Raw genomic sequence first — 12,873 nt, 5'->3', positions numbered from 1 at the left:
GGCAGAAGAGGGACAGGCAGGGCAGCTGGTGGCAGTTGGTGACAGACCAGGGACAGGCGGGGCAGTTGGTGACAGAAGATGGAGTTGGTGACAGACCAGGGACAGGCGGGGCAGTTGGTGACAGAAGATGGAGTTGGTGACAGACCAGGGACAGGCGGGGCAGTTGGTGGCAGAAGATGGAGTTGGTGACAGACCAGGGACAGGCGGGGCAGTTGGTGACAGAAGATGGAGTTGGTGACAGACCAGGGACAGGCGGGGCAGTTGGTGGCAGCTGGTGACAGAAGATGGCAGTTGGTGACAGACCAGGGACAGGCGGGGGCAGCTGGTGGCAGTTGGTGACAGAAGAGGGACAGGCAGGGCAGTTGGTGGCAGAAGGTGGCAGTTGGTGGCAGAAGAGGGACAGGCAGGGCAGCTGGTGGCAGTTGGTGACAGACCAGGGACAGGCGGGGCAGTTGGTGACAGAAGATGGAGTTGGTGACAGACCAGGGACAGGCGGGGCAGTTGGTGACAGAAGATGGAGTTGGTGACAGACCAGGGACAGGCGGGGCAGTTGGTGACAGAAGATGGAGTTGGTGACAGACCAGGGACAGGCGGGGCAGTTGGTGGCAGCTGGTGACAGAAGGTGGCAGTTGGTGACAGACCAGGGACAGGCAGGGCAGTTGGTGGCAGAAGATGGAGTTGGTGACAGACCAGGGACAGGCGGGGCAGTTGGTGACAGAAGATGGAGTTGGTGACAGACCAGGGACAGGCGGGGCAGTTGGTGGCAGCTGGTGACAGAAGGTGGCAGTTGGTGACAGACCAGGGACAGGCAGGGCAGTTGGTGGCAGAAGATGGAGTTGGTGACAGACCAGGGACAGGCGGGGCAGTTGGTGACAGAAGATGGAGTTGGTGACAGACCAGGGACAGGCGGGGCAGTTGGTGGCAGCTGGTGACAGAAGGTGGCAGTTGGTGACAGACCAGGGACAGGCAGGGCAGTTGGTGGCAGAAGATGGAGTTGGTGACAGACCAGGGACAGGCGGGGCAGTTGGTGACAGAAGATGGAGTTGGTGACAGACCAGGGACAGGCGGGGCAGCTGGTGACAGAAGGTGGCAGTTGGTGACAGACCAGGGACAGGCAGGGCAGTTGGTGGCAGAAGATGGAGTTGGTGACAGACCAGGGACAGGCGGGGCAGTTGGTGACAGAAGATGGAGTTGGTGACAGACCAGGGACAGGCGGGGCAGCTGGTGACAGAAGGTGGCAGTTGGTGACAGACCAGGGACAGGCGGGGCAGTTGGTGGCAGCTGGTGACAGAAGGTGGCAGTTGGTGACAGACCAGGGACAGGCGGGGCAGTTGGTGGCAGAAGATGGCCTCTGGTGCCACCCTCCGCCCCCTGCCCGGCCTAGGGTCTCCCGGGCCCTGGGGCGGGGTTGCCGGGCGGGCAGGCGCTGAGGGGCCGCTAGGCAGGATCCTGCGGACGGCGCCCGTTGCGGGCCCCGGAGGGGTTTCCCGCCAGGGCCGCTGCTGTACTCGGGGCTGGGGCTGCGCAGCGAAGTGGAAGGGGACCCTGGCCGCCAGCTCTGGCCCCCGTAGCGGGCTCCGAACGTGCCGCCCCAGTAAAGATGGCGCCGGGCCGGCCCGCGCCCAACATGGCGCCGGCGGCCTCACGGCGGGCACGTGACCCGCGGTGGCCCCGCCCCCCGCCGCTCCGTGGAGTCCCGGTGAGCTCTCCCCCCCCCCCCCCCCCCCCCCCCCGCTCTGCTCGCCGCCCAGCGGGGACGGGAGCCGGGCTGCAGAGGCTACGGGAGGCCGCGGCCCATCGCAGCGCCCGCCGGGGATGTGCCGTGGGCTCGGGAGCCATGTCCAGGGTGGGCGGCCCCGGGCCGGCCGGCGGCCCCCCAGAGAAACGCTCCTTCAGCAAGCGGCTGTTCCGGGGCCGGGCCGGCGCGGGCTCGGCCCGCTCGCTCAGCGGCTTCATGAGCCGGGTGCTCAAGACCCTCTCCACCCTGTCGCACTACAGCAGCGAGCCCGAGGCGGCCCGCGGCCCGCAGCCCCCGCGCCTGCCCCCGCCGGCGGCGGCCCGCGGCCTGGGCAGCTGCTTCCACCCGGCCCGGCCGCCGCCGCCGCCGCCCAGCCCCGAGCCGCCGCCGCCGCCGCCGCCCCCCGAGGCGCTGGAGCCGGTGCCCGGGGTGGCCGGGCTGAAGAACCACGGGAACACGTGCTTCATGAACGCCGTCCTGCAGTGCCTCAGCAACACCGAGCTCTTCGCCGAGTACCTGGCGCTGGAGCACTACCGGGGCCAGGCGGGCGGCGAGCCGCCCCGCGCCGCGGACGCCGCCCCGCCGCCCGGCGACACCGCCCCGCCGCCGCCCAAGGGCGAGGTCACCGAGCAGCTGGCGCAGCTGGTGCGGGCGCTCTGGACGCTGGAGTACACCCCGCAGCACAGCCGCGAGTTCAAGGTGAGGCGGGGCAGCCCTGGGGGCGCGGCTGCCTTTGGGCCGGGGGCCGCTGCTGGCCCTTTCCCCGGCGCCTGCCTCTGGCCCAGGGGTGTAACCTGTGGAACACGTGCTCCGCGCCACGCCCGCCACTGAGCCGCGCAGGTGAGGGGCTGGGGTGCGAACCGGTCGGGCATGTGCCTCTGCTCCGCCCTGGGTCACCGCTCTGGCTCGCCTGCCGGCGCTGCGTTTTGCCTTCAGCAGCGCTTTCTTTGAATTGGGTCTGATTTTTATTGAACAGCTGTGCTATGGTCCCCGACACGGGCACCTGCCATTCCTTGTTCACGCCCATTAGCTGGCCCCGGGCTACGTGGAAATCTTTCACCGTTTATAATGACTAAGAGGAGAACTTGTAACTGAAAAAGCAAGAGGAAAGGCAGGTTATACAAGGTCATACTTTAGTAGGACATAGGCTGACCTAATGTTTAGCTATCTTATTTACAGGCGTGAGGGCTTTGGTATACACTAGGGCAGTGGTTTTCGAACTGTGGGTCGCAACCCAGTACTGGGTCAAGGAACATCAAGCACTGGGTCCCCGCGGCTCTCCTCAGCACTGCTGACTGGGCAGTTAAAAGGGGCATCAGCGGTGCTGCCTGGCTAAGGCAGGCTAGTTCCTACTTGTTCTCGCACTGCCCTGTGCCCTGGAAGCAGCCAACAGCAGATCTGCCCCCTAGGCGGGGCAGGCCATGGGGTTCCAGGCACTGCCCCGCCCTGAGCACTGGCGCTGCACTCCCATTGGCCGTGAACCAGCCTGTGGGAGCTGGGGTGTGTGGTCTCTGCAGGCAAGAACCATGTGGAGCCGCTTGTGGGTCTCTGCTTAGGAGCCGGACCTGCTGCTGGCCTCCTCTGGGGTACGGTGCAGTCTGTAATGCCAGGACAGGCAGGAAGCCTGCCTTAGCATCTCTGCTGTGCTGCTGCCTGGGACCAACCCTGCCTGCCAATCCCCAGCCCTGAGCCCTCCCTCCAAACCTGGAGCTGCTTTCTGCACCCCAAACCCCTCATCCCTGTCCCCACTCCTGCATCCCTTCATGTCCCCAAGCATTCCATCCCCTGCACCCCAACCCTCTGCCCCAGCCCTGAGTTGCGGGCATCAACAATTTTCTTCAATTGGGTCACCAGAAAACAAGTTTGAATACCAGTGCACTAGGGAGATTCCTTTATTGTTTCAATTAAGTGTTTTCAGGAGAAAGGAACTCTTTTTAGTGGATATTTATCTTTTTGTTCTTGGCCAGAAATGTTAATTTTGGTTCTGTTAAGAAGCTGGGACCAGATGCGTACCACTAGCTGAAGTTTAAGCAGATTCATAAGGCATATTGTACATTGGCAGTCACTAGTGACTCTCTGGGATAACCAATGCCTATGGAGAATGTTGTTTCTCACAGTTCTGAGTAAGCAAAAATGCTAGCTGTCTGTAAACAGACAAACAGCAGATTGGAGTTTTCAAAGTTTGAAACTTCTGTCATGCAAAGCAAAAAACGAAATATTGAAATCGAGCGTGAAGGTTAACTTGGCAGTGTTTGCAAACAGCTTGTTTCTTGTCTGTAGAGCAGCAGTTGCTTGTTAACCTGGCTATGCTAGCAATACACTACTTACCTTCTTAAACTAGTTTACTTTTGAGTTAGCCCTCCTCTCTCTTTACTCAGATCCAGTCTCATGTGCCAGTGGCTAACCTTGCCCTTGGGACTAGTTTGCCTGAGAACCCTTCTCTGAATAAGTTTTTAACTTATTAACATCAATACCAAACCAGGCACATAGCAAGTTAAGTGTGTACCAGACTTTGTTTTGGTGGTCTTTTCCTGTCTTAAAGCTTATTCCAAAGTCCCGTGGAACAGAATTTTGGGGTTCTTGACATGTCTGAAATACGATTTCTAAGATATGTTTCAGAGTAACAGCCGTGTTAGTCTGTATTTGCAAAAAGAAAAGGAGGACTTGGCACCTTAGAGACTAACCAATTTATTTGAGCATGAGCTTTCGTGAGCTACAGCTCGCTTCATCAGATGCATACTGTGGAAAATACAGAAGATGTTTGTTTTTATACACACAGACCATGAAAAAAAGTGAGGATGTTTTTATACACACAGACTATGAAAAAATGGGTGTTTGTAGTAATAAACACCCATTTTTTCATGGTCTGTGTGTATAAAAACATGTATCCAATGAAGTAGCTCACAAAAGCTTATGCTCAAATAAATTGGTTCATCTCTAAGGTGCCACAAGTCCTCCTTTTCTTATTTCTAGATATGTGGCCCATATGTTGCTAATTGAAAGCTGCCTGGTGGAACCAACTTGTGGCTGTGAGCAGAAGGTATACTTCAGTCGTCTGGTTCGCAAAGCTGAGCAATGAACAGTTTGTTTTGTGTAAATAGTACTTTCTCAAGTAGTCTCCTGTAACAACTGCTTGCTTTTGCCTCAGGCCACACTTTTTCTTTGCCATTTCTATTTCCGGATGTGAAAACTGGGATAGTTTTAACTTGTGGTCTAGTCAGAAGCATTATTGGGTTAGGTTACTTCTTGGTGTTCCTCGGAGAACTCTCACCCTAGATTTGGTCTACACAAGAAAAATTATTACCTGTATTACAACTGCTGCCATGAATATTGCAAGCACTGGTGTAGTCATGGCACCATGACAGGACAGAGCAGGTTTGCATGGCTGCCCTAGTAGCTTACCACTAATGCAGTGGTTCTCAACCTATTTACTACTGTGGGCCGCACATGAAGCGCTCTCTCTGTTATGTGGACGACATCCACACAATATATATAGTATTTGTGTGGCCCTGAGGATGTCACATGGGCTGCAGCTGTGTGCTGATAGGGCCACAGGTTGAGAACCACTGCATTGTTGCTGTCACATGACTTCCAATTTTTGTAGTCTAGCTGCAGGTGCTGTAGGACCTGGTGTTCATGATTCAGTGGGCACGACTTCCCAGCACGGTGCAGGAGAGTACTGTATTGATGCTGTCTTTCAGAAGGAATGCAAAGCATGGTTCTAATTTGAAACAAGCTTCTCCGTAAGGGGCCTTGTGGGATTCAACATTTGTATTTCAGCAGCTCCAGAGACCTAACTTAGCTTCTAAGTGTCTTCAAAAAAGCAGACTTGCATTTTACATGATAGTGCCACAGACTCAAGCTATAAATCAAATGAGGTGCTTTCTGGCTCATGTATCGTCACCAGTAATAAATATTCTGCAGATCAGATTCTATCCTTAGTAACTCCAGTATTTTTATTTTTAGTGTTCTATTGAAACTTGATAAACAATTCTCTTGGTTTTGTGAGAGCCCAGAAAGCATCCACCTTGCTGTTCCATTGCTGTGTGGATTCTGCAGTGTTAATGTGTTAAAATTAAAACTTGTTTTTGTCGCTCAGGTGAGCAAGTCTGACTGATTACATGCAGAAAGAAAAGGAGTACTTGTGGCACCTTAGAGACTAACCAATTTATTTGAGCAGAAAGTAGATCTGTTGAATAGTAAGATGCCATTCTTACAGAGTCACTCATTTTAAAGGGTAGATTCTTACACTCAAACCAAGTTTCTGACCACGTGAAAATATCCAATTTCACTTTTTGCAAGAGTGGAGGATTTTAATCTCCACATCTGTGCCAACTCCTGTTTTACTTGGGTGCATTCTGCCTACTTAAACATTTCTTCTGCAGTTTTAGTTTCTGCCCAAAGCTACTGTAAAGTATTGTGCTGTTAAATAGCTGTCATGTTTGCCCCAGAAGTCAGGTCACTTCTGTGGTGGTGGGGGAAGTGATCTTGTGTCTGTAGTCTTTAAAGCACTGTCGGTCCTTTGGGATGAAAGGCACCTGACAAAGCTACAGTAAGAGGTTATTCCTGGGCTAACTTTACTCCTAGCATAGTGAGAGTACAGTACTACTAAATTACCTTCTTTGAAACAATGACTCTTTGGAGCATCAAAATTCAGCGTTCCCTTGCAGGATTAAGAGACAGTGGAGACTTCATTTTGTTCATCTAAATGGTGAATTCTTTTCCTGCATGGCAGGATGAAGAGAGGATGTACTGGATTATAGCAAGAGCAGCTGGAAGTATGGTTTGTGCGTCTGATGTGGCTCTTGAACGCACCATAGGGCTCCGTTATCCAAATGATGGTGTGACCAGTGGAGATTGCAGGTCCCAGCATGCAGTGCTGTACCTTGATCTGAGCAACTAGGTCCCATCAAGTTCCAGAATATGTAATCTTCACATGCTGCACTTTCTTACTGAAGATGAAGACAGTAATATCCTGACCCACCCGATGTATCTACTAGGTGTGCCCTCTTGATTCCTGTTAAATTGCCCATTTGGGGGTTGCACGGACACAATTTAGGCTCCCTGATCTTCTGAATTTGGGACAATGGCCAGCAATCTTGTCTGTTTCCACACAGGAAATCCACTGATGTCTTTCCATTGCAGTCCTGCTATTTCCATGTTTTTTGTTGTGGAGGTCTGTTAATTCATTTGTGAGCTGGGCCCCACTAGCTGCTGTCCCTGTCATGTTTCAGAGTAACAGCCGTGTTAGTCTGTATTCGCAAAAAGAAAAGGAGGACTTGTGGCACCTTAGAGACTAACCAATTTATTTGAGCATGAGCTTTCGTGAGCTACAGCTCACTTCATCGGATGCATACCGTGGAAACTGCAGCAGACTTTATATACACACAGAGAATATGAAACAATACCTCCTCCCACCCCACGAACTGCATATTCAGCGATTACATTGTGCATAGTTGCTGTGTGGGGTCCTCATGTGAGTGAACACTTGAGTTTTCAATACTGAGTATCGTGCTGGGCTGTATAAGCACTTGAAGAACAGAGCCCTTGAACTGCAGGAATAATGAAACCATTTCTAGACATGCTTGGGGACACAGATACTTCAAATCATTTTTTTTCTGATAGTGTCTGGAGTGTGCAAAGTGCTTCCTGAATAGAGAAAGGACAGTCTTGTCCCAAGGAGTCCACAGTCTAAAAACTAGTCTTTGAATGGATCATATAAACTGTTACCAATTACTCCTTCGACTGCCATGATCAAATAATCAGTTGAACTTGCATTTGGAAATTTATAAATGACTTCAGATTGCAGAGGAGTTTACATTGCAGTGACAAAATGGCGATGGAAGTGTGGGAAGGGAACATCTACTACTCTTGTGCTTGTACAATGCATCCATGAGGTCTCACTTGTTTAGTCTTTAAGCACTACCATCATGTTCATGATTAATAACAATGATACCTAGATAGAAATAACTCCTGCCTTCAAAAGGTTTTAGTAGAACTCTTTTCTTCTGCATTCCCATTCCTCTCAAAAACCCCACAACTGCTAGGTGAACACCTCTTTCTAGGCATTCGTTATATGCCTCTCTCGCATACCATCTTTTGAGTCACCTGAGGAGCCTTCTGGATGATCTGTCAAGCAACATATCATGGGGAATGCTGTTGAGGGATTGTCTGAATGAAGTCAGTAAAATGGAGTGTAAATCTAAGCTCACTAGCTGTCCGTGTGAACCCTGCTGCAATGCACTAAAAGGTCCCTAGCATGCTTTGATATACTCCTGTTTATCCTATTCAGAGGGGCCACACGGACAATAGATTCACACCCTAACTTACTGGTTTCACAGTAGCAGCCGTGTTAGTCCGTATCCGCAAAAAGAAAAGCTCACGAAAGCTTATGCTCAAATAAATGGGTTAGTCTCTAAGGTGCCACAAGTCCTCCTTTTCTTTTTGCAGATACAGACTAACATGGCTGCTACTCTGAAACCATTCATTTAGCTCTCGCTTTTAAATGGAAAAATTCAAGTTCTACTTTTTCCCATACTTTACAGTCCCCGCCTTAGCCACACAAGAGTATTTACTTATACCTTTAAAGAGGCATTGTGCAAATCTGTCAGTTAGCAAATAATCCCATTAAACACAGGATTTAACGGCAGGCTCAGGATGGTTACACTTCAGGACAGAGAATGCAAAAAGTAAATTCACTAGAAACAGCTTGCCCCTTGTAAAGAGGCAGCCTAGCTAGCACGTGACAGAGTGTAATCATCAAATCACTTTGTATCTGGTATAAACCTGCTTGCTCACTCCTTGCAGATGTGAAGATGGACCATAGCTCACGAAAGCTTATGCTCAGATAAATTTGTTAGTCTCTAAGGTGCCACAAGTACTCCTTTTCTTTTAGCTAAACGAATGTTATCCTGTTATCAGAAGCAACACACTGTTTCCTAATTCTATCCTTTCCTTATGACAGGTTTCAGAGTAACAGCCGTGTTAGTCTGTATTCGCAAAAAGAAAAGGAGTACTTGTGGCACCTTAGAGACTAACCAATTTATTAGAGCATAAGCTTTTGTGAGCTACAGCTCACTTCCTCAGATGCATATCGTGGAAACTGCGATATGCATCTGAGGAAGTGAGCTGTAGCTCACGAAAGCTTATGCTCTAATAAATTGGTTAGTCTCTAAGGTGCCACAAGTACTCCTTTTCTTTTTATCCTTTCCTTAGTCAGTCTTTAATATGTTTGTTGAAGTTTGAAGGTATCTAGAGGAGAGCAATATTGCACCCCATCCTAATAACTTCGTGTGCAGACTTTTTGGAAGCCCTAAAAGCTTGTTACCAGAAAATAATTACCCAAAGGTAAAGTTCCTATAACTGTTAGTGTAGCAGCCAGCATGCTGTGGAAATTCCAGTCCCCTCTGCTCTGTGACTTGGGATGGAGCTGGACAGTTGCTGGACAAACACAATTTTCCCTTCTCTCTGTGGAGTAAGTTGGGATGGGGAGAAAATGCTGATCTGCCTGGGTTGTTGACTCCTACTGTCACTTGCACCCCTGCTGACTCTTGTCTCCTCCTTGGTCCTTGAGTGTCTCTTCTATCTGCTTGCCCTTACGACTTGTCCTCTGAGAGAGGGCACTCCCTCTGAACCCTTATTGACAGGCACCTCAGAGTGGATGAAGGCTCCAAACACCCTTTATCCTTCACTATGTTTCTGTAGCGGTTAAGGTGTGTTCTTCCCGTTCAGTTTGCCTGTGAGAAATTGCCTAACCCATGGTCCATGAATCACATAATCGTATTTTTTTTAAAAATCCAGAAAATCCGGTTAAGACAGAGAGTTTGTAGAACATACCTCTCGTGGTAACTCTGTGGAGCTTGCTGTAGCTAGTTCTGTAGTGAAAAGATAATGTTTATAGAGCTAGAATCACTATCCACTCTTTGGTCAGATGTGCCATGTTTTGTGAGTGTCCCAGGATCTCTCCAGTCTCCTAGGACCTGTTTTATTTTTAAATAAAGCCCTGGATTTATGTCCTGGCCTTTGATAAAGGGGGTGTCCAAAGCTCATTATACACTAATAAAACTGCTTACCCAGTTCCACTGGATTATCGTTGTTCCAGACCGATGCTTTGTGTGTAATCCATTGCGGGTAGATCCACTGATGGTGTCTGCAACCAATTCCAACTTTTAAGGTAAGGCTCCATTGTGGGAAGATGATGTTTGGAGTTACTCATTAAGCTCTCTGATAGAAGTGGAACTGTCCTGTAACTGATGAATGCTGTGTGTTGATCTGATTGATGAGATGTTTATTGCATAAATATATTGGTTTGGTTTAGTTAGGGTGTGTGACCAGGGTCCCAGGGGAGCCAACTGAGGTCACTCAATAAGGGTGAACTCCAAAGAATGGGGCAGACAATCCCCAAAGCTGGTGGATATTCCAATACTTAAATTTACCTCCAGCACAAAACAGACTTCTCTAATACCTCACTGGTTCCTCAGAAGCCAGCAACACAGTTTCCTTAAAGCCACCCGGCCTCAGGCCTCCACCCAGACACCCAAGTCAAATATGAGGAGGATTACTGGAAATCTTCTTCATCACATAAAGTTCTACCAATCCCAAAGGCTCAGACACATTACCTCCCAGGTTAATGAATATTCTAGATCTTACCCAAATACATGCTTACAGCCAATTCTTATTAACTAAACTAATATTTATTTAAAAAAAGAGGGAGTATTGGTTAAAAGATCAGTATACATACAGACATGAGTACAATTCTTGAGACTGATTCATAGCAGAGATGGTGAGCTTTGTAGTTGCAAAGAGTTCTTTCAGAATTAGTCATGGGTTATAGTCCAATAATTATATTCGGGGTAATTCCAGGTTAGGGCTGGAGATCTCAATCTTGGGCTTAAGCTTCCCCTGCATGAAGCATCAAGCAGATCTGAGATAAAATGGATTGAGACCCAAGGCATCTTTATACAGTTCGGAGTCCTTTGGCGAACAATAGGCAGTCACGGATACTTTGATTTCCTAAGAATCACCGGTGATTAGCTACCCAATTTAACACAAGGCAATTTATCCATTAGGCAGTCTATCACAAACTTTAAAGAGACACATACACAATGACATTATTGCACCCAAGATTAATCTAAATGTTAATATTCCCTTTTGATCTCTGAATCAATAGCTATAGTGACAGAAACTGTGTGTTTACATGGCTTGCATTTAACAAGATATGAGTACATACATACAATTAATATCACCTCTAATTTCTAACAATACATGTTTGCATTTCAAAGTTCTAGACCATCTACCATGGAATGGCCCTAATGACCATTTACATACTGTTCTACCATCTCTCTAATGGTTGATTCTGGGTCAATTATCCTGCAAGCTGCTTAACCCTTTCTGGCCACGTGTCACATTTTGTATAAGATTCGTTGCAATTATCTAACAGTGGTAGCAGCAATGATTTGCATGGTCATATTTTAATTAGATAGCATCACAGGGGGCTGTATGAAAAAATAAGCTGGAAGAGAAAAAGCAGCAAATTATCTTGAAGAGAAGGTACTTTCCAGTCCTAAATTTTAATAAGCCTAGCTCAAGATAAGCCACTTCTCAGCGAACACCTGATTTGTTGAGAGACAGTGCTCCGACCGGAGGGAGCCAGAAGCTCAAAAGGACTGTAGCAATGTAAAAAGGGACTCTCTCTGCCTGTTGAGAGGGGGGAGTTGCTTGGGGAACTAGATTAAGATACAGATACCAGCTGGAGGTGTCTGAAGAGGGTAGGCCTATCTAGGTTACCATTGGGGATGGTAAACCACTAGATAAGATAGACATACAAGTATATTGTTCTAAAATCCTTTTTCTCTAAGTGCTTTGTTCCTACTAAACAATAAACAACATAGCAATGCTTTGGTTTTGAGGAAGCTGTTTGGTATATGTAGTGACCACTGGTCCAGAATTCCTCAAGGGAAGAACCTAGTCAGACCTGCTTGATAACTGTGATTGGTGCAGTGGGTCCTGGGCTACAGCATGCTGGGTAAGAGTGGGAGAATTATGGAATTCTGTCCCAGGAGAGGTAAAGGCATGGGGCCTGACTGGGGAGGAGGGCTCTCCCGGAGACCAGAAAGGGGGCAGAGATGCAGTGAGGCATGCAGCTGAGATAATCTCCTCCCAGATTGCGAACTCCTGCCCAGCAGATGGATTCTAGCCTGCCAGGGGACTCGACATTTTTGTCTGCGTTTAGAACTATAGAATCGCTTTAACTTGTTCTTATTGTAATTGTACTCTGTTAAATCTCTCTTTGCCAGACACTAGCCCTTCTCCCGAGTTTTCACATGGTCTCTGGCTTTTTAGAAAAACGACTTGATGGCAGCTCTTCCTCTCCTCTGACGTCTTGATACTTGCATCTGTGTGTTTGTATGGTAGCTTCTCGGCACTAGCTTTGGGAGAATAGCACTATGTAATGGAGCTGGGCAGGGTTGGAGGGGGAGATTCTGCGGAAGAAGCACTGTTGAATGTAGAGGTGGCGCGTGTTCCAGCTCTCTGCTTGGGGGGACTCTGCTTCCTGTGGCTCTTGTGCCCTGACACAATGCAACGACCACCTGGCTGTTCGGCTTTTTTTCTGCCTAATGAGAGCAGCAGCTCTGCTAACTAGTGCCAATTTCGCAGCCTCTGCTTCCTTCTCCTCTTGGTAATGTTGTGGGATTGGCAACACGCAATTGCTGGGTAAGCTTGCCATTTCTTCCTCTGAACAGCTTTGGGCTCTAACACACACACAACAATCTGTGCCAGAGAGATTTTTAAAGCTGCTTAAAGGATCTCGATGTCCAATTTCCATTAAAAGCAGTGAGAATTAGGGTTTGAAAATCCCACTTTCAGCACTCTCCAAACTCCCCTAACTGGCCTTCCTTGGGCTCTTGTTCTCCTTCTCATGGGGCTTCTCCTGGGAACAATATTATATATTCTCTTTTGAACTTTACATACTAACTGCCCGTCAACTCAGGACCTGAGTACATAGGCTGTAAAGCATCCTTAGTTGGCTAGAGCATGTTGATGGTGGTGCTTTACATTCTACGAGTTGAGGACTGCTTTTTTTTTTTTTTTTTTGGTAACTTTGCCTTAAAGGAGCATTTGTATTTTGTAAATTT

At 48.8% G+C, this 12,873-nt stretch overlaps 1 protein-coding gene across 3 annotated transcripts in view; it reads left to right on the top strand.

The window, feature by feature from the left end:
• The first annotated feature begins 1,737 nt into the window (after window positions 1–1,737).
• The window catches only part of USP31 (ubiquitin specific peptidase 31), a 67,658-nt gene continuing 56,522 nt past the window's right edge, over window positions 1,738–12,873 (top strand). For 2 of the 3 annotated variants that reach the window (XM_073361599.1, XM_073361598.1), the window contains exon 1: window positions 1,738–2,437. In XM_073361599.1, coding sequence (XP_073217700.1) covers window positions 1,838–2,437 — 600 coding nt within the window. In that variant the 5' untranslated portion in view covers window positions 1,738–1,837. Of the gene's footprint in view, window positions 2,438–2,558; window positions 2,579–12,873 lie in introns of those variants that run through there. The other variant, XM_073361600.1, reaches the window with a different exon arrangement.

Source organism: Lepidochelys kempii, chromosome 10 (genome assembly GCF_965140265.1).
Source record: "Lepidochelys kempii isolate rLepKem1 chromosome 10, rLepKem1.hap2, whole genome shotgun sequence".
Taxonomy (NCBI): Eukaryota; Metazoa; Chordata; order Testudines; family Cheloniidae; genus Lepidochelys; species Lepidochelys kempii.
Note: the sequence above shows the minus strand (reverse complement) of the source record. Positions and strands in the feature narration are given on the sequence as shown.